Source organism: Lissotriton vulgaris, chromosome 6 (assembly GCF_964263255.1).
Source record: "Lissotriton vulgaris chromosome 6, aLisVul1.2, whole genome shotgun sequence".
NCBI classification, from domain to species: Eukaryota; Metazoa; Chordata; class Amphibia; order Caudata; family Salamandridae; genus Lissotriton; species Lissotriton vulgaris.
The window spans coordinates 1191387470-1191413516 of record NC_141694.1 but is presented as its reverse complement, the minus strand read 5'-3'; the positions used below and the strand labels follow the sequence as shown (position 1 = coordinate 1191413516).

Below are 26047 nucleotides of genomic sequence, written 5' to 3'. Positions count from 1 at the left end.
GGTTTTATTGATTGCATTGGATATTTTAATTTGTCTTAAAATGACAATCGATGAGAGTTTTATCAGTTTTATACTGACCTCTGTATATTCCAATTGTTTCACCCAGTGATGATCCGACCAATTAATGTATTTGATAGTTTTAAGTTCTTTTCTTTTATATTGCATATATATATATATATTTGATAATGTATTGTAGATGATCCTTCTCTTTTTCGAAACTGAATCAACTCTTAATTTTTGAAGGAAACTGTATGAATTTTTGTATTTCCTTGTGCTTCTAATTATTCCGCCTGATAATTGCATCCCTAGTATCATTTGATTTTAACTCACTATAATGAATGGCTAGTATTAGCCACATTTTCACTTTTTGCACATAGGGTAGTTTACCATGATCATTTACTTTTTGTCATTCTGTGTATTATTGGCAAACTTTATTTAATGAAGTAGGATTTGGGCACTGGCCCCGGATTTTCTCATTTATTAATTTATCTGATAAAATGCATAATATCCTCTTTTTACCATATATATGGTGGTAATGTTGTTTGAAATTAGGTTCAATATGATCTATGAACTATAGTATTCTTTTACAAGAAAATGATTGCACTCTGTAATTTCTGCACTCATGCATAATGCACTTTAATGATGACTTAGTCTGTTCTCTCTCTCACTGAATAAGAGGGGAGGGTCCTAATTGATTCATGGTATATATGGGTGTCACTTTCCTAAACACGTCATGTGATCAAGGCCGGGGAAACCCGGCTGAAACGCGTCATGTTGTGTATGGCTGAATAAAACACTGCACTTTAAATCTAACCTCTTGGTGTTGGTCCGTTCCTGGCGTGTGGCGTTCTGCAGTCCGTGGAGAAGGACTGTGCTTTTCTTCCAGGATTTGGTTCCCATATATATATATATATATATATATATATTTACCGAAAACCCCACAGGTTTCATGGACGTTATAGTTAGTTGGACATTTTACTCATACAAAACCAGAGAAATGTGGCTGTTATAGTTAGTTGAGCTAACTATAACTCGTGCCCCCGCAATGCACTGCTGATGACGTCACATACCACATCATTCATGACATGGTCAGTGACATCACTGGTGACATCACTGATAACATCTCAAATGACATCACTGATGACATCATCCAGTGACTATCTGTTTCTGTAAAGTTTAAATATGTTTTATATACATATATGCCAAGGTGTATTGAAGAATGAGTGGGTATATAAGTGTCTGAATGGATGATTTAGTAGTGGCATTACTGACTATATAACTGAGTGATTAAACATGTCTTACTGAATACATTGGTTAGTGGCTAAACTGTGTGGATGACTATCAGTCTGTCAGTTGGTGTGTAAGCGGCTGCATGGGTAGGTGAGAAGCTACATGAGTGTTTATAAGGGTTATTGATTGGTTGTCTTAGCATCTCTATGGGTGCCTGAGTATCTGTGTGGGTGAGTGGGGGTGTGTGACTCTGTGCATAGATGTGTAGGTGGGTGATTCACTGGATGTATAGGTTCAAGAGCGCATCTGTGATGGGCTGCATGGGTGGGTGAGTGTGTGTATGGGTGTGTTTGTGAGCAAATGGATGTCTCAATGGTACATATGTGAATAACTACATATGTGAAAGGCAGTATATGTGAATATTGGAGTATGTAAATGACTATATGTGAGAGTAAGTGATTGTGAGAGTGGCTGTATGGATGAGTGTGTGCCTGTATCAGTGATTGTACAAGAGAGTAAGTATGTGTTAGTATCTGTATGAATAAGTGAGATGGTGTGTTTATAACTGTATAGGTGAGAGAATAGGAGTCTGATTGATTCTTTGCATGACTGACTACCTGTGTTACTAACTCTATGGGTGAGTGGCAGTGTGTAAGTGTCTATATAGGTGTATGACTGCATATGATAGTGCTATATTGATGAGTGACTGCACGTATGAGTGACTGTATGGGTGAATGAGTCGATGTGTATGCAGACCTAGGATTCAGTGAGTAGGTATGTAGTAACTAGTTTGGTGTGTCTATGGTTTTGAAAATGGTAGTCTGTATTTTAGAGTGGGAGTATCAAGGTTAAATTAGGATGTGATGAGGTGCATCATATTATCAAGTGGATGATGTCATCGGTGATGTCATGAGTGATGTAATTTGAGATGTCATCAGTGATGTCATCAGTGATGTCACTGACCATGTCATGAATGATGTAATATCTGACATCATCAACAGTGCATTGCGGGGGCGCGAGTTATAGTTAGCTCAACTAACTATAAAGGCCAAATTTCTCTGGTTTTGTACAAGTAAAATGCCTAATTAACTAAAACGTCCCTGAAACCTATGGTTTCTTTCAGTGAATTTCTAAGGTTTTTTAAATGCTAATTTCTAGGTATAACGTCCCTGAAACCTGTGGTGCTTGACTAATTGAAGGAGTGCATGCATGATGGCTGAGTGATTGTATAACTGCCATGGTAGTGTGGGTGATTGGAGGAGTGTATGAGAAGTGGTTGGTTACTGTCTGGGTGATTGCATGAGTGTACAGGTAATGTATGGGTGATTGAAGAGTGCATGGGTAATGCTTGACTGATTACATTAGTTTATGGGTAATGGCTGGATGATTGCATGAGTGTATCGGTAGTACCTGGGTGATTGTAAGATTACAAGGATAGTGCATGGTAATTTTATAAGTGCTTGGGTATTGGTGGAGTGATTGGATAAGTGCATAGGTACTGGCTTGGTGATTGGAGGAGTGCATGGGTAGTGCATGGGTGATTGGAGCAGTGCATGAGTAGTACCTGAGTTATTGTATGAGTGGATGAGTAGTGCCTGGGTGATTGCAGGAGTGCATCGGTAGTGCCTGGGTGATTTTGTAAGTGGATAGGTATTGCTTGGATGATTTTGTAAGTGCATAGGTTTTGCCTGAGTTTATGGTAAATGCCTGGTTGATTGCATGAGTGCAAGGGTAGTGCCTAGATGATTATATGAGTACATGGGTGCTGCCTGCATGATTGGAGGAGTGCAAGGATAGTGTATGGTGATTTTATAAGTGCATGGGTACTGACTGTGTGATTGGAGGAGTCCATGACTACTGGCTGGGTAATCGAAGGAGTGAAGAAGTTGTGTCTGGGTGATTAGAAGAGTGCATGGGTAGTAGCTGGGTTATTGCATGAGTGGATGAGTAGTGCCTGGGTAATTGGAGAAGTGCATGGGCAGTACCTAGGTGATTTTGCAAGTTCTTGGTTAGTGCCTGGGTGATTGCATGAGAGCAAAGGTAATGTATGGGTTATTGGAAGAGTGCATGGGTAATGCATGTCTGATTGCATGAGTTTATGGCTAATACGTGGATGATTGCATGAGTGTATGGGTAGTGCCTGGGTGGTTGTAAGAGTGCAAGGGTAGTGAATAGTGATTTTTTATAAATGCTTGTGTATTGGCAGAGTGATTGCTTAAGTGCATAGGTACTGGTTGAGTGATAGGAGGAGTGCATGGGCAGTGCCTGTATTATTGCATGAGTGGATGAGTAGTGCCTGGGTGATTGGAGGAGTGCACGGGTAGTGCCTGGGTGATTTTGTAAGTGGATAGGTATTGCTTGGATGATTTTGTAAGTGCATAGGTTTTGCCTGAGTTTATGGTAAATGCCTGGTTGATTGCATGAGTGCAAGGGTAGTGCCTAGATGATTATATGAGTACATGGGTGCTGCCTGCATGATTGGAGGAGTGCAAGGATAGTGCATGGTGATTTTATAAGTGCATGGGTACTGACTGTGTGATTGGAGGAGTCCATGACCACTGGCTGGGTAATCGAAGGAGTGAAGAAGTTGTGTCTGGGTGATTAGAAGAGTGCAAGGGTAGTGCCTGGGTTATTGCATGAGTGGATGAGTAGTGCCTGGGTAATTGGAGAAGTGCATGGGCAGTACCTAGGTGATTTTGCAAGTTCTTGGTTAGTGCCTGGGTGATTGCATGAGAGCAAAGGTAATGTATGGGTTATTGGAAGAGTGCATGGGTAATGCATGTCTGATTGCATGAGTTTATGGCTAATACATGGATGATTGCATGAGTGTATGGGTAGTGCCTGGGTGGTTGTAAGAGTGCAAGGGTAGTGCATAGTGATTTTTTATAAATGCTTGTGTATTGGCAGAGTGATTGCATAAGTGCATAGGTACTGGTTGAGTGATAGGAGGAGTGCATGGGCAGTGCCTGTATTATTGCATGAGTGGATGAGTAGTGCCTGGGTGATTGGAGGAGTGCATGGGTAGTGCCTGGCTGATTTTGTAAGTGCATGGTTACTGCCTGGGTGATTGCATGAGTGCACAGGTAATGTATGGGTGTTTGAAGAGTACATGGGTCGTGCTTGACTGATTACATTAGTTTATGGGTAATGCCTGGATGATTGCATCAGTGCATCAGTAGTACCTGGGTAATTGGAAGAGTGTATGGGTAGTGTGTGGTAATTGTATAAGTGCTTGGGTATTGGTGGAGTGATTGGATAAGTGCATAGGTACTAGCTGGGTGATTGGTGGAGTGCATGGGTAGTGCAAGGGAGATTGGAGAAGTGCATGGGTAGTGCCTGGGTTATTGCATGAGAGGATGAGTAGTGCCTGGGTGATTGCAGGAGTGCATCATTAGTGCCTGGGTGATTTTGTAAGTGGATAGGTATTGTTTGGATGATTTTGTAAGTGCATAGGTTTTGCCTGAGTGATTGCATGAGTGTATGGGTAATGCCTGGATGATTGTATGAGTGCAAGGATAGTGCCTGGGTTTTTGCACGAGTGCATGAGAATTGACTGCATGATTGGAGGAGTACAAGGAAGTGTCATACATTTGCCATACATTCAGAATGTGAGCTCTCTAGTTGTTCATTAGATCTATGTAGTAAAGCTACTGCTCACCAGTGGAGGTCTGCTTCTGGTATTGAAAGTGCGTGTTTCAGTCTGCATGTCAGAATTTTTTCAGGAAATAGAAGAGGATTTGAGAAGTCACTCAAAGTGTGCCATAATGTTTCTTTCTGCAGCACTAACCATAATTTTTATGACAAAATGAACCCCCTCATTTTGTTCCTTTTTAAATTAAATGTTTTAAGTGTTGCCAGTTTAATCCAATCAAGATGGCTTCAGGTGTGCCATCAGTTTGTCATAAGTTAGACTGTTAGTGCTCTAGCTGTTCTTTAGAACACTCTATGAAGCTGCAGTAGAACACAAAGGAATCAACTGTCAGGCTGCTCCTGTTGAAGTATAACAGGAAGATATTTGAGATCTCACTTAAATCATGTCCTAATTTTTCTTTCTACACCACTAACCATACTTTCTATGGCAAAATGAACCCCATAATGTTGTTCCTTTTTAAATTAAATGTTTTAAGTGTTACCAGGTTAATCCAAACAATATGGCTTCAGGTGTGTCACACGTTTGTCATAAGCAAGACTGTTAGCGCACTAGTTTTTCTTTAGAAAACTCTGGGAAGCTGCAGTAGAACACACAAAAGAATCAACTGGCAGGCTGCTCCTGTTGAAGTATAACAGGAAGATATTTGAGATCTCACTTAAAACATGTCCTTATTTTTCTTTCTACATCACTAACCATATTTTCTATGACAAAATGAACCCCCTCATTTTGTTCCTTTTTAAATGAAATGTTTTAAGTATTATCAGTTTATTCTAATCAAGGGAGCTTCAGGTGTGCCATACGTTTGTCATAAGTAAGATTGTTAGCTCTCTAGTTGTTCTTTAGCACACTCTGGGAAGCTGCAGTAGAACACAAAGGAATCAACTGACAGTCTCTGCCCTTGTTGGATGTACATGTTTTACTGAGAATGTCAGACTTCATTCTCACTTGACTCAGAAAGATAATGTGAATTTATAGAAAATATGCTCTCATTTTAGCTTCTTGAACACCTTCTAAACCTCTATTGGGCAAGCATGAGAAAATAGTTTTCTCTAAAATATGATTCATAATATCCCAGCAGAAGGTTTTACACAGGGTAAAAGCACCTTAGAACACACCACAATTCCTAAAATGTGTATGGTACCATCATAAAATCAATTCTAATGTAATTAAAGTCTGTTATCACCCTTTATCGTTCTCCTTTTGGTGATCCTCAAAACCTTCTTTTCACTGCAATGCATTTCAATGGGGTGCAATCATGTATATTGGTCCCAAGATGGCTGCCAGCAATTCCAGGATGAAGTGCTTACAGCCAATCAGATCTCACGATTAAATGCGTGGTTAGGTTCTGCCCAGATATCAATATTTTTTTATTTTTTTTATTTTTTAGAAACTGCTGAACGGATTTACACCATTTCTAAAAAAGCACACTTTCTAGACCAAGATCTTTTTTTTCCCCAAATTTCTGTAGTTCCATTCAGCAGTTCAGGCTGTAACGAAATTAACATGGGGGAAACGTGCTTTGTGCTTTGTGCCCCCCCTTTTTTCTCGGCCCCCACTTGATGAATCACCCGGAACTTTCAACACTGGAGCTGACCGCTCCGCCCCCTTATTTTTGAAAATTTCGCTTAGATTTGTCAATCGGCGCTAAAGATATTGGCAAAAGAAAAAACCCTTTTTGAATAGAAACAAGGTCCTAACTATAACTACCTACTGGCGACCGCCAATAGGTAATATATATAAACATTAAATACTTTGACAGAAAAGCAGACATTTGAGGTGAGCAGATCTAGAGTGTTGCTGGTGTTGAGAGTGCTCTAACAGGAGCTGCTTTCCAACGAAACTTGAGAACTACCCAGAGTTCTTTGCTTCGTTTTTTGCATAATTTATTTGTCACTCTATGCCTGAAAGGGTAGTGTTTTGACTTATGCTGGGTGCCCCCTTGTGGTTGGACAAATCTAAACCTCTCTGAAGAGCTCCAATTAGAGCGAAACACTGTGTCAGGGGTTGCCTTTACTCATTTCAGTTTGGATGTGTTGCTATTTTACCAATTCAAAGCTGTAATACTGTGCCTGGAGTGGTAAATGGCTTTTGTCATTTTACAGCTCGGCAAGGGCAGCACTGTGCTAGTCCTATGCTTAAAGACTTTGCTGTAGAAATTCCAAAAGACTTTGTCCTTTTCTATCTCAGCATGGATGGCACTGTGCTAATCCTATGCTTAAATACTTTGATAGAAAAGCAGACATTTGAGGCGAGCAGAGCGAGATTGTCGCTGGTGTTGAGAGTGCTCTAACAGGAGCTGCTTTCCACCTAAACTTGAGAACTACCCAGAGTTCTCTGCTTCTTTTTTTGTATATATATATATATATATATATATATATATATATATATATATATATATATATATATATATATATATATATATATATCCAAAAAGCATTCCTCCAACTGACGGGAGCCACCATCTCTACAGGGCGGCTTCGCAAAGCGGGCATGGAGCAACCCGCATTTTGGCACGCCAAAGCACAAACACAAGAACTGCGAAGCCCAACAGTGTGTCTCACTGGCTTTATTTGCTCCTCAGAAGTGGCAGGACATCAAAACCTTACGCGTTTCAGCCGATGTTTGTGGCCTTGTTCACAGGTGAGGTGCATCCCAATCAATTAGCTCACATATTTTTGAACACCCTCAGCACGTGACCAGGTAAAAATACTACCAGTCCCATAGTGCACCTTGATCATTACATCACACTGCGGTATTTTTAAACTGTAACGTAGCGTCTTAAACACACAGATAGAGTAAGATCCTTCACTCAGTTCTTTGTGTACTGTGATGATGTTATGCTGCATAGCGTCCTTAATCACAGTACAGCTTTGAAAGTGCACTCGATAATACCAGGAAAAGTCTTGTCATGAAAGTGCCCCAGTTACCTTCAATAATGAAGTCCACAAGATGTACTGCCCAAAATGTCACCAAATCTTTGCAGCCAGGGCCAGTGAGCACACAGTTTGCAAGAGGAGAAAAAGTATTCCTCCTCCAATACTCCCTTCCGCGCTGTGCAGCTATCTTTGGGAATTCCTCTCTGACTACAATAGCACGTGGGACATGCTCCCCAATTAAATCCAAAAAGCATTCCTCCAACTGACGGGAGCCACCATCTCTACAGGGCGGCTTCGCAAAGCGGGCATGGAGCAACCCGCATTTTGGCACGCCAAAGCACAAACACAAGAACTGCAAAGCCCAACAGTGTGTCTCACTGGCTTTATTTGCTTCTCAGAAGTGGCAGAACATCAAAACCTTACGCGTTTCAGCCGATGTTTGTGGCCTTGTTCACAGGTGAGGTGCATCACAATCAATTAGCTCACATATTTTTGAACACCCTCAGCACGTGACCAGGTAAAAATACTACCAGTCCCATAGTGCACCTTGATCATTACTTCACACTGCGGTATTTTTAAACTGTAACGTAGCGTCTTAAACACACAGATGGAGTAAGATCCTTCACTCAGTTCTTTGTGTACTGTGATGATGTTATGCTGCATAGCGTCCTTAATCACAGTACAGCTTTGAAAGTGCACTCGATAATACCAGGAAAAGTCTTGTCATATATATATATATATACGACACTGACGAAGGCAAGTGCTGAAACGCGTCTGTTTTTTGGATTTGTGCGCAAATAAACCGTATTTGGTTTAGACTGCTGCGAGTGCTGATTTATTTGCTGGTTTTCAGCCTGCGGAGCTCGAATATATATATATATATATATATATATATATATATATATATATATATATATATTCACTGAAAAAACCATAGGTTTCCGGCACGTTATAGTTAGAAATTAGCATTTAAAAAACCTTAGAAATTTACAGAAAAAACATAGGTTTTAGGGAAAGTTATAGTTAGTTGGACATTTAACTAGTACAAAACAAGAGAAACTCCCCCGTTATAGTTAGTTCAGCTAACTATAACTTGCGCCCCCGCAATGCACTGCTGATGACGTTACATATTACATCACTCATGACATGGTCAGTGACATCACTGATGACATTTCAAATGACATCACTGATGACATCATCCAGTGACTGTGTTTCTGTAAAGTTTAACTATATTTAATAAATATAGGGAAAGGCATATTGAAGAATGAGTGGGTGTATAAGTGTCTGAATGGATGATTTAGTCAGTGTGTGACTGACTCAATAAGTGAGTGATTAAACGTATGTGTAAGTGGCTGCATTGGTTTGTTATTAGTTACATGAGTGTCTATATGGGTTATTGATTGGTTGTCTGAGTATCTGTATGGGTGCCTAAGTGTTTGCGTGGGTGGGGTATGTGTAACTCTGTGCATAGATGTGTGAGTGAGTGATTCACTGGGTGCATGGTTTCAAGAGTGCATCTGTGATGGATTGTATGGGTGGGTGAGTGTGTGTATGGGTGTGTTAGTGAGTGAATGTATATCTCAGTGGTACATGTGTGAGTAACTATTTATGTGAAAGGCGGTATATATGTGTGTTGGAGTATATAAATGGCAATAAGTGAGTGTGTGTGATTGTGAGAGTGGCTGTATGGATGAGTGTGTGCTTCTATCAGTGATTGTATAAGAGCATAGAATGTGCTAGTATTTGTATGAGTAAGTGAGCTGGTGTGTGCATAACTGTATAGGTGAGTAAATGGCAGTGTGATTAATTATTTGCATGACTGACTAGGTGTGTGAGTACCTCCATGGATGAGTGGCGGTGTGTGAATGTCTATATAGGTGTATGAGTGCATATGATAGTCCTGTACTGAGTGACCATAAGTATGAATGACTGTACGGGTGAGTGAGTGGAAGGTGTGTAAACCTAAGAATCAGTGAGTGGGTATGTAGTTATTGGTGTTGGAATGTCTATGGTTTTGTGGTAGTCTGTAATTTAGAGTGGGTGTATCAAAGGTTATATTAGGGTGTGAGAAGATGCATCAAATAAATTATCACATGGATGATATCATCAGTGATGTCATTTGAGATGTCATGAGTGATGTCATCAGTGATGTCACTGGCCATGTCATGAGTGATGTAATATGTGACGTCATCAGCAGTGCATTGGGGGGGCGCGAGTTACACTTAGCTGAACTAACTAAAACGGGGGAATTTCTCTGGTGTTGTATGAGTGAAATGTCCAACTAACTCTAACTTTCCCTAAAACCTTTGGTTTCTGTGAAACAATTGGAACTGAGGATCTAAGTAGTGAGAGAGAACACTGAATGAAGGCATGGTTGGATCGAAAAGCCTCTGCCCTAAAATGCTAGGCTCTCACTCTATATTGCTTTCATTTTGAGACTGGAGATAGTCATCCACTAGTTCAAAGCAGTAGCTCATGACACTGCTGTAGGTGATGTGTGGGGGCTGCAGTGCATCTGGACTATAGGCTTCAAGAGCCATTTGGTGTACAACGTTAACATCGCGCAAAAAATTAAAGCTCTTTGCTGCACTAATTGTGCGGGATGCATATGGGCGAAGCCCGGGCCTGTCTTCGCCAGTCAGCTATTCGATTCAGAACTTGGCTGTGAGCAATGTACTGTTGCTCAGTTGATGTTTATTTGTATTATTATTTTTAAACTGTCTTAAGTGCATGGGGGGCAGACTAACCAATGACTGGGCTTTTTCCTTATTGTGAACTTGTTGATTGTGGTGTTATCATATTGAAATGCCAATCGCGTCATGCAAAAGTCAGTTCTGTCCCCAAAAATTCTTTTTTGGATGCCCTCATCACTTGGGCTGTGGGGCTCATAAATGAGGGGATTCAATTAGTTGAAAGGCGTCTTTAATTCTCTCGCTCACCATGGATACATCAGAAATTCCTTCTGCTGCTATCGCTCAAACTGACCCTTTATCAACTGTGTATGCCAGTGGCCCTGGTTCTGATATGGCCTGTGTTTCTGACACTCTTGTCCAATTGAAGAAACAGTCTTTGCTATTCACCTCCCCCCCACATCCCCTCCTCCCCCCCCATCCCCTCCTCCCCTCCTGAGGACACTGGTCCGGTTGCAAAACAGAAAAAGCGGTGCCTAATCAAAGGAAAAAAGGAAAACGATGAGGTACCAGCCCATCAGTAGCCTTCTAATAATACCTTGCAGATTGATTTAAACTAGAACTTATCACACAGATTAGTGATAAACCTAAACAGCTTTTGGATATCTGTCTCCAGCCACTATACGAGTGCCTTGTTGTTATTGAAAAACATATATCATTTTTGGGCCCTATAATATCTCAATCTAACACCAAACTCCCTCCCTAGCCAAGTACTATGTGTGTTTGACACAGCCAATCGATAATGATGAAGGAAAGCAGGGGAATGAGGTTGTGGTAGGGGCTCTCTCCGTCAAAAATGGACAACTTGACCTGGTGGCAAGTGTGCCTGTAGCTGTAGTGGGGGATTTGCAGCCATCCTCAAGCCAACATGAACCCAGCCATAATTTACCTATTGGAGCTATCAAGACCACAGGGTGCAGCTTGCCACCTGAGGCCTGCCCATGTGTTCTTCTTTTAGCTGAAGTGCCCTATTTAGACCAACAGGGCGTGGGAACCACAGAACAGTTAATTTATAGGATGACCTAACTAGTTACATCAGAACATTACGTTTTTTTAAATGAGATTCTGTTTTCCAGGAGAATGGGCTGGTGGGCCACATGGAGCAGGAATACACAAGTAACTGTATCATTGTTAATTTCAGGAATCTGCTTGTCTTTAATGATCTGATTCAGTCAGCAAGCTCTGTTTGAAAGTGCCATGGCTCAATGAAGGTTCTCCGCTGGGTTTCTTTTTTTATTTTGATCGAACTCTAAAATCACCAGGAAGGGTTTTGGCACTTGATCAACACTCTACATCCTTTGTGTCTTCATCTATTTCTATTCACAATAAAAACTTTACCTTAAATGCCATGCAAGAGAATAACTGACATTGGACTCCGCAGTGGATAGTACCCGCTCCAGCCCAGCGGATAAGCAGACCTCTGCCCTTCTTTGACCTTTCCTCTCTCACAGATGAGTTTGGAGTCTGATTGTAGTATTGCGAAGACAGACCCCTTGCCCCAGGAGACTTGCTTAACCTCTGGTCCCTTGCTCAAGTGACCAGGGGTGCCTAATTCCATTAAGTTATTAAGTTGGAACATGCTTGGGTATCGAGTAAATTGGGTTTGGATGTGTGAGTTGACTATGTTAAAACTGCATTACATTGCCTTGTTACAGGAAAGCTAGAATACCAATGATGTTTTCTGTAAATGTTTTATTTGTTAGTCAGCCACTACCATTCCTTCAGCATCTGGACAGGCAGGTGCTAGTTTAGCTCTGTATTTAAGGCTAATCTGAACTGTGACAAAAGCCCAATCACTACCAATTGTGATTTGTGTCAAGCTTTTCATTTGGCCTGCTGTAACAACAAACTTAGCAAGATAATTATATATTTTTATAATGATAACTTTGCCTCTAGTTTTAATAACAATTTCTGTTTTCTTATTCATTTTTTTAGCCAGCCTTGATATTATGTTTACTACAGCGGATAAGGGGTATAATCAGGGGGCATATTATCAAGAAACAGAGTTCAAATTATCGCAGCTTTAGTGGCAGGAAACTGCCGCTAAAGCGTTGATAATGGGCTTGATAATATGCCATTGTGAATTCCCATAGAAGTCCATGTTCTGGTGTTAACATGGGCTTCTATTGGAATTCTCAAGGGCATATTATCAAGCCCATTATCGCCAATTTAGCAGCAGTTTCCTGCCGCTAAAGCGGTGGTAATTTTAACGACCTTCTTGATAATATGCCCCATAGTCCTTGCAGGGGACTTTAATGCCAAGGATCGAAAATATTCAATAGCTAGAGAGAGTTGTACATTTGAGGCTGGTGACAGTGCAGATAATCTAAGAGCAAGATTGCAAGGGCTGCCATCCTTATCCTTATTTGATTACCTTTGATCTCCATAATAATGCAATTCAATATGGAGAGCCCACTTATCCCACCACTGCCATCTACCTGAGAGGGATTTGTCAATCTTTAATTGATTATATCTTTGTTTCCAAGCATTTGCTAAATGGGTTGGCTAACGGTGCTACAGAACCCAGAATTTACAGTGACCATAATCCCCATCACAATTGTATTAGAAACACCTAGTGGGAGACCTAAACCAGTAGCAGTTGAGAATATAGGTTTTACCTGGTGGTGACAGACAGTGAAAGTTGTCCATTTGACCGCCTAAACTAAATCGGGCGTGCAGTGAAATAGGCAAAACTCAGACGGAGTAGTCTCAATCGCTGGCATACTAAGGTCTGCTCATCTGTAAATCAGAGGGAGGACTTTGAGGCGGGCAGTGGATGGAATGACAGGTGGGCAGACATTCATTTTGTTGCAATGGTGAACCCTCTCCAAGAAACTCTAAATCAGCGCAGTAGTGTAAAGTGTGGTTTTCTTCATAATGAGCCCCTTCCCTAAGATCATAAAAAGTACCAGATAGAACCAGCAATTGAACCCAAATTACCTAGCAAAATTTGAAAGGATTTCTATATTACGATTAACTCCTATGACTAAATCAGTGGACACAGTTAGAGAGTACATGGGTCACCCCCAGTGGCATTACATGCAATCAATTTGATTTCCGGATTGTATCACACAAATATGGCTTCTGGTAAGCCTTTGCGAGGAATAAAGCGTGGAATTTCCCGTTGATGGGTTTAGGAACAATAAAGAACAATAAAATAAGGTTGTAATGCTATCATAGCCTTACCTTAATAGCAAAAAATTTTGAATAGGTGCTGTTGGATGTCTTTTCAGATAGTAAATAATAACATTTTTATTTTTTTATTTGTTTTAAATGGTGTTTTGCTATACTTTTGATTGCCTAAGCAAGCAAATATATTGCCTGGTCCATATAACTAACCAATTCCTGTTCCATTGTTGCATAGTACTGTGAATGGACCACTTAAGAATGCCCAAAGAGCAATACTCATTAGCACTGTTTAAATCTTCATGCAGATATCACAGTCTACTTACCAAGTCCTGATACTTCTGAGTAATGTTTGGCCACAAATTCCAATTCATTTCGAAATCTGGAAAGTAGAAAATGCATTGTATTACTGCTAAATTGAAAATCACAACTTCATGGAACAATGGACAAAAGCAACTCCAACACATAAAGTAGCAAAAACAGAAAATCAACCTAGTCCTTAGTTCTTGAATTCTGCATGCAACTGAAGACCTGGCTTTTCACCTAGTCCCGACCCTGACTCGGCCAATAGAGCTCCTCGGCCATGGCTCCTGCATGATACAATCCTGAGTGAGCTGTGCACTATACACATACACATAATATAGCACAACACAACATAACAAAATTATATAATATTACATAACCTAGCTTGGTTCAAGACAATCCTATTGTCACTTGGTTTTCTTAATGTCTAATTAAGAATTTTTAATAATACGTAATATCATTGGAACCAACACTGCCTGCATCTATGGAATCTGATTAGCTGTATACCACGGTATAGAACACATCAAAAGTAGATGAAACACATGAGGAAGGTAAAATGGTGCAAAAAATTGGATACATGCGTTGTTAAATTAAATAAATTCATGGAATCTCACTGTACGCTAATAATGCTAAATAGGAAATCATACATAATTGGTGAAGGTGTGCTTAGAAATATTTTTCAAATATATCACCTTATACATTTCATTCCCTAATGGAACTTTAGGCTGACTAGTCGCAACTGGTTTCAACAAGATCTAGATGTGACCATTTCAATAGATGTCAAAGACTATTTCTAGGCGTGTAATATGGTATAGACCTAATTCCAAGCAGAAGCATGGTAATTTAAATATATAGTTAGTTATTGTAGCAGTGATATCTTTAGCATGAGGTGAAAAATAAAGTATATCATGGTGTGTGGAAAATACCTCTCCGATACAGTGAGGGTCATGTTCGTGCTTTATAAAACACAGTAAATAAAATAAATATTTATTAGGGCGGATTCATAAAAGATCTTATGATTACCAGAAATAGTACTAGAGGAGTACTGTTTTATCTAATCTTATATGGGTTTGTGAATCAGCCCGCAATGTCCAAATCCCTAATAAGAAAAGTGCAAACGCTTCACATGCTTACACACATCATCCCTCCAAGAAAGCAAAGGCCCTTTTTAAGTTCATTTTAGTTATGAGTCATCATGTAGCATCCCAATACATAAAAGCACAATGAGCAGTGACTTCCCAAAATGCGTGCATTCCATCCCTAAGTGTGAATCAAAACATGCTTGGGCCATTTTGCAAGTGCAGAATATAACTGTACGCATGCACACATGGAAAGAGACAACTAGCTATTTAAGGTCTGAAATGTTTGAAGGGAAGAATTACCCTCTCCATTCCTCTATCCCTCCACTATCTTTTTTAAAACCAAACAACAAACTCACTTGTCCCCTGCACTAATTAATTTAATATCTCCTTGTACTAATTCACCACTAATCCTCTTTGGGTTACGGAGCAGCATGCTACTCGGCGAAAAGCAATTTGACTAGTCATGGTTAAGCACCATATCAATACAATTACAATAAAGCCTTGTGCTTTTAACCCACCACCCTGTAGCTTACAGGCTTACTATATACCACATGAAACCCACACCTGTTGGCTTTACCAATGCTTGTTTAGAGTGAGAATTTAATAGCAGCAGAAAGATACATGTTCTCAATCGCCTCCTACCCAGAAATAATACTAACTGTTCATTTTTCTCCAAAGCAGCAACTGCCTCTTCTTCCAGTCTCTTCACGAGGTGTTTGGCCCGCCTGACGTCATTAGAGTCCACAGCGCGTATTCTCATGCTTCGGATATGCTCCGATAAAATCTACCAAGAAATAAAAATAGCAAAACAGATAACATATTCAATCACTTTTTCAGGATCTACCACACTATAGGTCTTAGTCATCAAATATACTATATTAGCACTGTAAGCGTGTGCCTTGTATTAAAAATATGCATGGTAAAGGCATCTGAGTGGTGAAGGATGCGTGGCAAATGCATGTGTTGTATCATCATACAACTTGGCGCAAGCAGTGAGCAATAGCAGTGATTAATCCAAACATTACTTCCATTACCTTGTTGTTTGTTGCACTCGAGGGGCTCATTAGTATGGTGGGCGGTCTTTGTCCGTCTGCCATAGCCCCGGGAAACGGGACCGCCCGCAATGCGTGCAGCAGTCCTGCACCTACAATTAGGATGTGCCTGCCACATTGGCGAGCACATCCCGCATTTGTAACATTGCGGCGGGCGGTGCTGAAAACACCGCCCGCACAAAGCCATGAATGCAAGGTGTGCGTTTCAATGCATAAAGTGACAGGCACCACGCAGTGCCTGCCACGTTGTACATTGAAATGCAGGGGTACCCCCCATGTGCACCTCCCACCCCCCAGAATCCCTGGCGGCCCGCTATGGCTACACGGCGTTGCTGCCACGGAAAGGCATGACCCCGCAAACATACCAATATGGATGGCGGTGTCTACCAGACACCGCCACCATATTAACAGCTTTTCCGCCCGGTAGGCAAACGGGCGGATTGCCTACCGGAGGAAAACTGGCAGACGGTGTTTCCTTCCGCTTGGGTATTCCCCGCCATAGTAATATGGTGGGGGGAATTGGCATGCGGGCGGGCACAAATGTCGGGCGGATTGCCACCACCATGCGGGCGTTGTTGATCCTCCCGACATGCTAATGGGCCCCTTAGTTTGTAGATTTATATAGCACTGCTTATCACCCAAGGCATGTGGGTGTCATATTTCAAAATCCTAAAAGCCTCAGTGCAGTGCTTAGTTCCCAGGTTTCTGCATAGCTGCAATAACCATCGGAGTCTCGCCTTCTTATACACTTGGAAAAAAAAATAATAAAATGTACGGAGGTCAGCTGCATTGCCACATGCCAGACATCCCAAATTGGGTGTACTCAACCATTTATTTGTAAAAACACGTAACGGAAGTACCCAATATCTAAACTGAAGGTATAGCTTCTTTGCAAGGGCCGGCTGGATATCGTCAAGGGCTGGCTCTAATCTGTATTGATGTTTTATCTCTAAAAAAACTGCAGTAAATGAGCCAGTCGCAGAGCTCCTCTGGTTACGGGTAAGTTTGTACTCCCTATAGCTCACTATCAAATCCTTCTTCGATGTTATCAAGCTGTTTTCTTCTGCATTGCTCCACAGATCACCCCTTCCTATGGCAGCCAAAGTATTCCTAATAAAGGCCAGCCATAGTAGTTTGCTCGCACCCTGCAGACTCAAAACTTCGCTCAGCTCTTCTCTTTATGCAGCTAATTCTGGAGTGCGCCATAGCCGTCGCCAGAATAAAAGGGGTCTAAGAGCAGCATTGTCTGCAACGGTCTCACCTCAAGGTCCATGCAATGGCGGTGTAAGCGGGGAGCTTGTGGGGAGATACAACAATTGCCTGTCAAAGGAGTTCTCAATTTTTGATATAGAGTCAAGTGGCCGGGGACCCCAAATTTCAGCCTCACACAGGGTAGCGCCCCTGGCTTGAGCTTAATAGATTTCCAGCACCAGTCCAACAGACTTATTGATACAACTCCTGTATACCTTTGTTAACCCCCCCCCCATTGTCTGGGCCAGCTTTAAGCTTGCCTTTTTAATTTGTGCACCCCAGTCTTTTTTTTTGGTGACCATGGTTCCAAGATATCCAAAGACGGTCACCCTCTCAAGTGGTTTCCCATCTAGGCGGGGATTTGTCCGGGTACAACTAACTGCATTAAATACCATATATTTGTTTTTCTGCAAATTGGTCTCTGACCCCCTTTTTTCACAGAAAAACTTGGAAGCTGTATAAGGCCCTCTGAATTCCCATAAGTGACTTTTTAAGCATGAGGTGTCATCGCGAATATCATGGCAGGTCCTTTGCGATTAACCAGCTTAGGGGCGTCAATATCCTTCCCGGCAATCAGAGCCTCAACTAGGCCATTAATAAAAAGGCAAAAAAGGGTTGGGCCAAGACACAGCCTTGGCGTACACCTCTGTCTACAGATATGGGGGCAGTAAGCTCACCATTTTTGCCGTACCTAATTTGGCCAACATTGCCTTCGTGTAGACGTTTCAGCTGGTGGCAGAGGTGAGGAGGGGCCCCCAAGTCGAGTAAAATAGGCCACAATTTGTCCCTTCGGACCAAGATAAATGCAGAATTTAAGTCCACAAAGATTAAATAGAGGCTGCCACCCTCTATGCACACTGTCTTCCAATGTAATAGTTGCAGCCTGAAAATGTAGTCTATTGTGGACATCTTTGCTCTAAGACCTGCTTGAAAGGGACTAAGAACAGTATGCTCCTTCATCTAGCCCTGGAGTCGACCCAACAGTACTTGGGCTAATATGATTTGACTGACATCAATAGGTCTAATGGGTCAATAATTAATGGGGAGGAGTGGTGAACCTTTTTTGTAGAATGGTATAATTTCCACACCCACCCAGTTAGGAGGGAACGACATTCCCCACAAGATTGTATTGAACAGAATCCACAGGTAGGGAGCCCAAATAGAGGGTTCATTGTGGAAGAGCTCGCCGGGGATCTTGTGGAGTCTTAGATGGAGCCACCCTGCTCAAAGCATCAATTACCTCCTTAAGGGAAATTGTGGGAGCTTCAAAACAGATTAACTGGGGAGGGGGAAAGTTGTTTCCAACTTGTCCTTCATCACCCTCTATCCTTAGATACAGAGATTCAAAATGAGCCTTCCATTCATCCGCCCCTATATTGGGTTCTATTGCCAGTTTGCCCTCTGGAGAACCTGTGTTTACCAGATTCCAGAAGGTCCTCATGTCCTGAGTGCATGGGCCGCTTCTCAACATATCCCACTTATCACAATCCCAACTTCTTTTTGCCGTTTCAATCATGCTTTTATAGGCTGCCCTTTTCTCTTTGATTAGTGGCCTGTGCCTAAATTTGATAGCAGAGATAAGAGCTTGCTTAGCCTTCAGGCAATCATCTCTGTACCAGGGGAGCCGTGGACACCTATTTTCCCTTGTTCTTTTACTAGGGTAGAAGATACTGGCCATGGCAGATATTAGACCTTGATGGTTATCAATGATTTTGGCAAGGAAGCTAGAGAAGTCATCAGTCCAACTGAATTGGTTTGCAGTCATAAGGAATGAAATGATGGTTTGATAAAGAGATGATAACTTTTCCTGGGATTGACAGATTTCCCTCCGTCCAACTCTCCTCCTGCAGTTAGTCAAGGTTAACCGAGAATCAATCAGAGATTTTACTTCAAGTGCACTCCTAGAACATGGCAGGACTGTCTCTAGAATCAGAGCATTATGGTCACTGTCGTGGTGGGGCACAATCTTGAAGTCTATTACCATATGCCAAGATTTTGTGTCTACCAGAATATAATCTAAAATGGAGGCACGTCCTAGTCTATTATAAGTGTGATTCCCAGGAGAGTCGGATTTTGTGTACCCATTGCACGCCCTAAGTAAGTGGTTCAATGTGAGGTTGTTCATCTGGAGTACCAATGGAGTCTAAGCCCGAGTTGTCAGAATTTTGGGCTCTGGATTGGCCCTGTGCAGGTCCTCATCACCGAGGTGTCCCGCATTCAGGCCATTCAAGGGCTCATACTGGCAATTAAAATCACCGCCAAGAATTACCAAAATACAGTCTTGTTGGAGAGCGCCATTAGCGCCCCACCCCCATTGGCCTTAAACTGTTACCAACAGCAGAGTGATCAACTGTGGGGGATGGAGATTTTAAAGTCGCCCACTGTTGGCAATTAAATGCCTGTGTGGACCTGAGAAGTAAACCTGGCATGGATCAATTAATAAGAGCCCTTTGCCAACCATTACTTTTAACTCCTCCCGCTCCAACAACACATAGATTTCCTGTTCCTCTTCTTGCCTAGAATGCTCATGCTGCTGAGACTGCTCCCCCCATTGTGTAAGACCCCCCAAAGGATCCTTCTGGTGCTTAAATTCCATGAGCAGGTGTTGTGCAGGATCAAGTCAATCTACTAACTATAGAGTAGCAAATCTGTTTAAAAGAGGCAGCTTAAAAAATAGCGGGGTTGGTTGTTCCTCTCCCAAAATAGCCCTTTGCTTAATCTGCAGCCTTGTCCGCACCTCGTGGCCACCCCACATTCTATTCTGTGCGACAAGCCCTGGGGGGGTAGAAATAGTCCAGCAGGAAAGACCTTATACCCCTTTCCTGCCTTTGGTGGTTCCGGTCTAGGAGAGCCCTTACAACCAATGGGTTTCGGAAGTTGATCAAGATGCAGTCCCCAGATACATCTTTCGGCCTCCAGCCCACTCATCCCACCCTTCGTGTGAAGAGGGTTTCGCCTGCATCTTTGTAAGAAAACAGCAGCTGCTTGGCCAACCAAAAAATACATTTGGTTTTTTATTAAAAAAATGTGATTCCCTTTGCCCCATGTCCAATTCTGGTACTCCAGTTAAAATCTGAACATATGGATTTGAATCCCGGGGGAAGTTGATACATGGCAGGGCTGACCTCTCATCAGAGGCTTCTGCTTGTGTGTCAGACCCCTCATCAGCCCTTTGGCTGGTCCCCTGTCGCGGTTCATTAACACCAGCTGCCGGCATTGCTAGACCCTTGGTGCTGTGTACTATCATTATCTGTTGACTTCTCTGAAATGTTTGTTTTTCTATTTGCAGCCACCTACTTGGTCTGATTTAGTAGGGTGGAACTTGGAATATTTGTAGAAGTGGAATCCAACCTATATTGTAGCTGAACAGCTTGCAATGCCTGGTGGTTTGCAGACTCAGCCCCCCTCTGGATTGCTTCTGCCTTACCCACCCATGTCTCAACCATAGATGCAAGCTTATCTACACGTATAGTGGGAGAAGTAAGTTCATCCATGAAAATATCCCTTATTTGAATCTGTAGTACCACCACCAGGTTGGTCACCCAAGTTGGCTGCTCTATACCTACAGGCGAGCACCCGCCTAGCCCTCCCTTCCCATAGTCACCATTCACTGTAGGCTCTGTGGCACTCTTCTTGTGTTTAATCCCCACTCTCGAAGCAGGTTTTGGTTTCCCTTTTTTAGAAGGGTCTGGATGGATAGCCTCCAGCTGCAAGTCCGCATTAGACGTTTCATGTACCATTGCACGAGTTCTTGCCTGAGGCTGAGAGTGAAGAGTCATTGAGATGAGTGTTATAGTGTATGCTTGAGAATGTCGTAGAGTGTTGTAGAGTGTATTGTTATAGAGTAGAGTGGAGGGCCGTGGAGTGGCATAGAGTGGAGAGCTGTGAAGTGTCGTAAAGTGTGGTGTCATATAGTGCTGAGTTGTGCAATGCCGTGAGGTAGAGTATCGAGATGTTGAGTCTTGTGGTATACAGTGGCATGGCATAGAGTGGAGTGGTGTTGTTGAGCTTCTTAGAGTGAGGTGTTGTAAAGTGGAGTGCCGACCGAACAGGGCAGTGGCATTTTGTAGAGTGGAGTGACATGTCATAGAGTGGAGTGACATGCCACAGAGTGGTGTGTAATACAGTGTTGTTGGCTGGAGTAGAGTGGTGGGGCAAAGAGTGGACTAAAGTCAGAGTGATGTAGATTGGAGTGGCATGTTGTAGTGTAGAGTGACGTGGCAAGTCATAAAGTGGCATTACGTGGAGTCTCTTAGAGTGGAGGGACACAGAGTAGAGTGGAATGGAGTGGCATGTTGTAGAGTATAGTGTAAAAGAGTAGAGTGTCATGTTGTGGAAAGGTGTGTCGTAGAGTGGAGTGGCATGTCATTGGGTGGAGTGGAGTGGCATGTCGTAGAGTGGCATGGAGTGGGGTGGAGGGGCATAGAATGGAGTAGACTGTTGTAATGTAGAGTGGAGTTGTGTGTCATACAGTGAAGTGGATTGTCAGACTGTGGCATGCTGCAGAGTGTCTTAGAGTGAGGGGAGGGGAGTGACATGTAGTACAGTGTTAGTGGCATGAATTGTTAGAGTGGAGTGTTGTGGAGGTTCAGAGTGGAATGTCGTAGAGTGAAGTGGCATGTCAAAGAGTGGACTGGTATGTTGTAGCATTGAGTAATGTGGAGTAATATGTCATAGAGTGTAGTGTCTTTTGTCATATATATCTATTTTTTTATTTCAACAGGTACTGTGGATTGAGTGGCATGGCATTGAGTGTCTTTTGTCATAAATTATTTTTTTTAATTTCAATAGGTATCTTGGTATGTCCTAGGTAGTAATTTCTCCCTATAGCTTAAAAAACAGTAATAAGCTAAATCCCATTTAAAAACCCACAGTACAGCAAAGTGTGGTCTAAACAATGTGGTTGCATTTTTATTTTGCAATGGCTTTCATTACCCAATAATATTGTGTTCTGACATTGCTATGTACCATGGTATATCCCTCGAAATTACAGCGGCCCAATATATCACAAAGTATTAAACCCTTATTACAGAAAAACTACTGAACTAATGTTGATCACATAAGAACAAGGACCCATTCCACGACATAATCTATAGTATTGCCAAATTTCATAAAAATCAGTTTCACTATTTTGCTGCTACGTCTATCTAAAAAGCCTATGGAAAATTCATAGTTGGAAAAACTTGTTTTTTGACACCGGTTTTTGTCTTAGCACCCCCTCAACTAAACTTGGAACTATCAGCTAATGTAGAAAAAGCAAAAGGTCTTGAGATCTGTCAAACTGTGGCAAATCTATTACCATTTAAAAATCTGAGAAATGTCTATTTCTCGGAATCCTCACCATAAGTATAGAGTGGCTTCTGCCTCTCTATAATATATATGGTTCATGAAGGCTATCACCACTCAGGTATACCTAAAGGCGAACACAGCACATGCTGTCAATGTTTTCTGGCATGGCTGTCTGTGCCAATCAGGAAACTCTAAAGGTTATTCGTTGATCCCTCTATATTTCACTCATCAGCACAGTTGTACACAACAGATTACCTATACCCCTTAAGAAACTGTGCATTTGATGTGTGATGTAGGCTCTCAAAGTTGGGATGATTGGGACGGGCTGCGGACTCACCCAAAACAATGTGGGCTCAGAGTCTCCCAGAATAGAAACTCTGAAACGTGAGAAAAAGGTGACCTTGAGGACAATGCAGACTCCTCAAAATGGCCGACTTGACGGGTAAACTTCATTCCGTATCATTTTGTTTTCTATTGCACTTATATAGCACTTTTATCTATGAGCAAAGAATTATTAAAAAAAGTGTCATTCATCTGGAACATCATATGGAAAAGGCATGTCTCTATCTTCCAAAATTTCGTGAGGCTATTTGAATAATAGTATGAGATTCTCTTCTGAAAGCTATCCGAACATATTTTAAAAATAAAGTGCCAGATTTCGAATGCGGAATAGTTTACACTGTCACAAACGTGACAAATATTCCGACAGCCTTATTACAAGTGCATTGCCTCCCATGGAACTTGTAATAAGGTGGCCGAGGTATCTGTCACATTTGCAAAGGAGCATTCTGCCAACCTCTAAATTATGACTTATTTTTTTTAATACAAACCAGGCAGTGTTGTATGAGCTTTAACAATCAGCACTTAAGACACTGCAAATGTTTGCATAAAAAACATAACCCTAAGGAAAGTACATTTCAAACGTAATACTTTGGTCAATGGTTCCAGGGAGATATAAATAAATGTGCATTGCAGAGGCCAGGCAGTCACTTTACCTCTGGTGGTTCTCATGTTAGGTTGTACTTCATAATGCACAATACACAGGTCTCTCGCCAGATACTTCTGGCGGTTTAGGATATAAGCAGTAGTTGGACTATACATGTGAAATTCAATGAAAATGTATTGTAAGGTAGAGCATTTCTAATGCTACGAACGAAACGCTTGAAATAGGTTTTTAAAACAAAACAAAACAGAACAGGTTGTTGTAGTCACCAATACTATACCTCGTACTGTTCTTCTGGGTGAGTATCTAGAAGACAATTCAAGTATCCATCGTACACGTCCTAAAGAGAGAAAAAAAGGAGAGTTGCGTAGTACGGTTTTCACTCACTTTATGGTAAATATAATCATACTAGCTGCTTTTCTCTTTGAAAATTTAAATCTGTGTCCCAAAGTCACGCAGTTTATAAAGGATATCATAAAATAGGCCAGATATACAAATACAGCTAACTTAAAAAAGAATTCAAAAGTGGTTTCAGACTCCTCCAAGCCGGTCTTCAGCAGGTTGAAGCAAAGACGCCCAACCACAGACACTGCTGCAGGTTTATGTGAGCACCTCTGTAACAACTAAGGTCGTTCAGCGCCAAGTCCAAACAATGCATAGCAGCCCAATTACTCTCTGCCTGTCTGAGACTAGAAATTCATGTTTTTCCAAATCTGCAGAGTTGCTGCAGAAACTGGTTCTTTGGATGATGAAGGTACTTTTAGACAGAACACTTTAAAAGGTAACAGGGAATCTCTGAAGTACATGAATGTCTGACTAATGGTGAATGATGAACTTGTTTTTCAATTCAATTCAATTCAATTAACTTTATTTCGATAAAAATATCATAAAAGTTCATAAATACATGAGTACAATCATAAAATATCTAAAAAAACAAACATCACTAAATACAGGTATTCCCTATGTCTTAGTTAATCGAATTTTTACAATACATGGTTAAAAATGTTTTTGTTATTTAAAAGAAAATTCAAAAGTTCACTTAAAACACTGTATAGACCTTTCCTATCAACCTGAACGGAACCAACTTTGATCAGTTATCTTATTACAGTTCATAATTTCCCCCCCGCTTTTTTCCTTGTATAATACACTGCAAGGAGATACTTGTTTTTTATAAGCAGGGATAGACGCTTTGGAGTTACTGACGTTATTATGATCCTACTCAATGGTACTAATTTCATCAGCCTTGGAAAGGTAAAAGGCAAACTCACAGTAACCACTCAGCTTTATTAGTGCCTTTCATGCACCAAAAGTTGCACTGCAGACGTTTCTGCCACAACACCTTTATTTCCGAGAGACAGGATAAAGACAACCTAATATTTTGTCTCTAAACAAGACAACACATGCTGACTTGTTTCCCTAGCTCATGAACGAGCAGTGCTTTTTATTCTCTGGAGTGCTTATTTGGGATATTGCTGGTGCTCTAATCTGTAGACATGGCGGGTAAATTGACGATCCTGTGCGTTCATGCTATTGCGGTTATTTCTAGAGCACAGACCAAGACCATGATGGTTGTATATAGGGAGTGGTAGCAGTGGTGAAATAAATCAGGATTTGAGGGATAGAAGGATGGTGCTCAGGTTGACTTTTTGCCCCTTTCCCGGAGCAATGTAGAGTTGGGCTAGAAAGAAAGGAATTGCCATGATACAGTTTTGAGAGAACAAGAGATAGTTGGAAGATCTTGAGGGTCTGCTCTTCTAGGATGAGTTGTCTGGTCCTGCACAGTGGTAGCAGTGGTAGAGAGCAATAATGCTACAATGAGATTGGAAGTTGGGTCTTTTGCCTAGACTAACAACAAAGGATTTTGAGCTTTCAATAACTATTGTAGCTCAGTCTACTGCATGACTAACATCAAACCACTATTGTAATGGCACTTTGGAGTGCTCGGGGAAATTAGGAGAAACTCAGTTTAGAGAGGGTTTAATATCAAATGATTGCTTTTCTACATTCTTGATAACGTTAAAATTACAACCCAGGTGGAAGATCGCATCAGGTAAAGATATCTTAATGTAAACCTTAGTGCCTAAACAATGCCGATGAGATCCCTGAACTCTTAACCCGTTTAGCGCGTCGAACATTCCGCCCCAGTGCGGACGTTCGATCGCGCTAACGGGATTCGGAAGTCCAACGGTTGTGCTCAGCACCAGCGAGGTAGTGCACGCCACGACCGTTGGACGTTCGAAGCACGGAAGGGGTTAAAGATGTAACCAAGAGATTCAGTGTAAATATTCCAGAGGATAGGAGCCAGAATATATCATTGTGGTACACCTTGTACTAAGTAACAGTGTTAGAAATAGAATTACGGATTTTAATTTGCTGAAAGCCATTAGCTGTGACATAAAACAAGTAAGGACTACACTCTGAATGCCCACATGATCTTTGAAAGTATGGATGATGGTTGAACAGTGGTTGGTGTCTAAGGCAGCAGATTAGTCAAAGAGCTGCAGGAAGCAAGCATCCCTAGGATCAAGAATCCGCACCATCATCAGTGTCAAC

General features: G+C 41.6%; 1 protein-coding gene across 4 annotated transcripts in view; it reads right to left on the bottom strand.

The window, feature by feature from the left end:
- Positions 1-26047, bottom strand: part of C6H6orf118 (chromosome 6 C6orf118 homolog) — a 281810-nt gene that overhangs the window by 108287 nt on the left and 147476 nt on the right. For all 4 annotated transcript variants that reach the window (XM_086925371.1, XM_086925372.1, XM_086925370.1 and 1 more), the window contains exons 4-6: positions 23775-23834; positions 15619-15743; positions 13901-13956 (exon numbers count right to left, since the gene is read on the bottom strand). In XM_086925371.1, coding sequence (XP_086781497.1) covers positions 13901-13956; positions 15619-15743; positions 23775-23834 — 241 coding nt within the window. The remainder of the gene's footprint in view (positions 1-13900; positions 13957-15618; positions 15744-23774; positions 23835-26047) is intronic.